General features: G+C 37.0%; 1 protein-coding gene across 1 annotated transcript; it reads right to left on the reverse strand.

Annotated features, from left to right (window-relative positions):
* Positions 1-1,456: 1,456 nt before the first annotated feature.
* On the reverse strand, positions 1,457-2,874 carry LOC147862282 (non-specific lipid-transfer protein 3-like). The gene is made up of 2 exons (XM_087321995.1): positions 2,509-2,874; positions 1,457-1,648 (listed from the first exon to the last, which is right to left on the reverse strand). Exons 1-2 carry the CDS (start codon positions 2,853-2,855, stop codon positions 1,639-1,641), a joined length of 357 nt encoding a protein of 118 aa, XP_087178121.1. The 5' UTR covers positions 2,856-2,874; the 3' UTR covers positions 1,457-1,638.
* Between the last annotated feature and the right edge of the window lie 505 nt (positions 2,875-3,379).

Here is a 3,379-nt window from a genome sequence, read left to right on the forward strand (position 1 = left end):
ACCATGGTGGCAAAGCTCTGTTTGGGTTAAGTTCTTCTTCTTCTTCTTCTGAGTGTAGCCCGGCCCAAAGTCGGGGTTGTATCTTTCCTCTTCGTAATATATTTATTCATATCTGTTTGCACATATTGGTGTCTCTGATGGTGTCGGGGGCATAGCACCCCCCTCCTTTGTTTCCTGTACATAAGAGTCGATGTTGCGCGCATGCTCTCTCTCTCTCTCTCTCTCTCTCTCTCTCTCTCGTGTTCGGTTGCCTCGGGTATGTGTCCGGAGTCGGTTTCCTGGCATCCCTCTCTTCCTCGTCCGAGACCCCCGTGGTCCCACCCCTTTTGACACGCACACGGGGATTTCCGTGACAACGGTTTATGATATCAGCCCAGGTGTGAATAACATGACCTTGGTTATCAACCACAGATTGGTTGAAGTTAAAATCATTCAAGTTGAATGCCATGGTGCTAATACCCAAAGCGGTAAACATGCCTACCATAGGCCCAACAACTAGCAAGAAGAAGTGGTATATCATATTGTTCCAGATGTGGTTCTTATTTGAGCTCCAAGAAAGCTTGTATGAATTATGATCATTTCAACCAGCAAGATGGGTTGCTTTTCCAAAATTTTCTTTGGCAAAAGCAAACTGAGATCAAACCACATGCAACACAATGTTCCTTGTATTAAGTGAAAGCACATGGAGAAATGTGGGGTGGATAGTCTCCTCATCAATTCATCGTCATGGGAAGACCAAATCTCAAATGCCATATAAAAGGAGAGCCAAAGACAAATTAACTATAGTTTAGCATAACATAGAGGTACAAGAGCATGATCCATGTGTTGCCCATCGTAAGCATAATGTGTCATATAGTGTCTTTTATATCTCCTATTCTTTGGCCACTAGGCAAGTGAGAGAGTGGTTAATGTTTTTGCATATGGGATCCCTTAAGGGGAGTTCCATCTATGTTTGCGAGTGAGGAAGAATTGTGATGTGTGACCTAAAGGGAGACAAGCCTATGAGAACCATGTTGGGCAAGATGAGAGTGCCATAGAATGGAATTTGGCCTAGGCTTCATCTATTTAGTTGTCATGCAAGTGACCACAAGACATAGGCATTGAATACACCACCATAATGGCGCATGGAAGCATGAACCAATGTGGGGATGACGTGTGTTACATTATAGTAGATCAAATTACTAATTTGTTTATATTCATTCTTGTAAACACTTGTTATAGGTAAGAATTTGCACAACTTTTTGGTTGTAGCGTGCCAACAAAAAATGTACATGTGTTAGGCCTTGGTAATTACTAGTATCTTTCCTAAAAATGAGCTTCATTTATAAAATTGGAACAATAGCATAAACCTCAAAAACATTGTATACGAGTTGAAATCAAGTTGCACAAGACTTGAATAACATGATCAAACTACGTGACTAACATATTCACACGTATGTATTAAACTTTCTAAGTAAAGGACAATAGATTTGATGTAGAAAGGGCAATGCATTAATATTTTGGTTAACTGTGTTTTTTTATTCCATACATTATTGTCAGACAAATTCCTTATGGTATTGTGACATATACCACAGTTTAGATTCTTTACAAAATACTCTTGTTGTTGTCCCTTTATGGAATGTTATTGATATTGACCTTTTATGGAATCCTGTAAAAGCAAGAGGATAAGTTACAAATAGATCCTTTAAGAAAGCATAAAGATAAAGTGATGCATTTATGACCATTTTTCTCATAAACATGATTCATTTTATCAATTGTTACACATTGAACCCATTGATCAAGTTAGAATAAGGAAACCGAAAAGCTAAATTAGTCTAATGCATCACTTGAGTTTGAGGTCCTCTACAGGATTGTGAAACCCAATAAATAACATTTATTAAAACAAAAATTGCTAATGTTTCTAATGTATCACCATGCCAATATGCACAAGTGCATGTAAACATGAAATAATTTGTGAATATGCATTCATTTCAAGATATTGACTTCAAACCCTACATTTTGTCATCTTAAAGTTAAAACGAAGGCTAACTAACTTGAGCAATTTGAAAATTTTATTTGATGGATCTTTTTGCATCAACTAATGATACCTATATGTTGATGTGCTTTGCTAAATTTCGTGAAATGTAGCTATATGTACAAGAATTGTAATAGGAATGGTGGCCTATTTTTACTAGAATGGCCAACTCTAGTGATGTTTCCAAAATTTGAGGTGTAGGTAGGAGAAATGATGAATGTGCTGCAATAAAATCAAATGATAAACTACCAACCAATGTGAGACGCATTTTGAATCTGTCAAATTAGCATACTTATAAGCATGGAATAAGCTAGCATATCATGGCACCTTATGTTGTTTGTAATTGTAGCCAAGAACTCTACCATTAATAGTCATGTGCCTCCCACCAATTCTATGAATAGGGAGTGTTACCATGTGTTACATGTGAGTTCTTTCTTACATATAAACAACTATAATGAATTGATAAATATATATAATACATGAAAAGAACTCACTGATTGCAACTCATGGTGCTACTCAAGGTGTAGCCAAGTTCAACGCCACACTTGGAGGGGAGGTTAGCAAGGTGGTTGGTGTCAACATTGTACTTGGCAAGATAATTCTTAAAGCAATCACAATATGAAACACGGTCATCATGAGACAAGGATTGTAATTGTTGTTCCATACTTTTGGTAGCAGAGCAACAAGAAGAAGATGGTCTCAAACCAAATCCCATGACGTAAAATGCACATGAAACCAAAGATCGCCCTGCCGAGCTACAATCCACTGCCTCACTCTTCTCCACCACAATCGTCAAAAGAATCACCGCTAAATATATCACCCCCATCAAATTTCTCCCCATGTTAGCCTTAGTTGTTATTCTAATTCTCCCAAACTCCTCATATTGCTTCTTGTCCCTTCATGTGACTCCTTTTATAGTTGCAAAAATTGATAGATGCATTTGTGTGGAATTGTTTTTTAACTACTATTCACATTTTTTGTTATTCTATGTTTTCACACGGAACACATTAAACCACTTTACCCCGTGGATTAATTTTGTAGATGCTAAATTCCAATGCTTTAACTTTTGGACAACTTTACCCTTCTTTGGTTAATTCATATTTGTGGCTTTGTCCACGACCTTTGATAAACATCCATTTTTAATTACTTGACCCATCACCTTAAATTTCATGCGAGCCTAAGATTTCGGATTACTTTGATATATTTAACTCTACCCCCACCTCCCCACAAATCTCATCAATTTATAATTGTCAACATTTCACAAAAGACTACCATTTTTGGAGCAATTTCTTACCTTCTTTGATTCATTGAACACATTGTTTCTTGTCTCGCAAATGCGTTTTAGTGCGTTTTTATTAAAATCTT

This window comes from Azolla caroliniana, unplaced genomic scaffold, assembly GCF_043228905.1.
Source record: "Azolla caroliniana isolate FFs.n. ecotype wild unplaced genomic scaffold, voAzoCaro1.0.p SCAF_7, whole genome shotgun sequence".
NCBI classification, from domain to species: domain Eukaryota; kingdom Viridiplantae; phylum Streptophyta; class Polypodiopsida; order Salviniales; family Salviniaceae; genus Azolla; species Azolla caroliniana.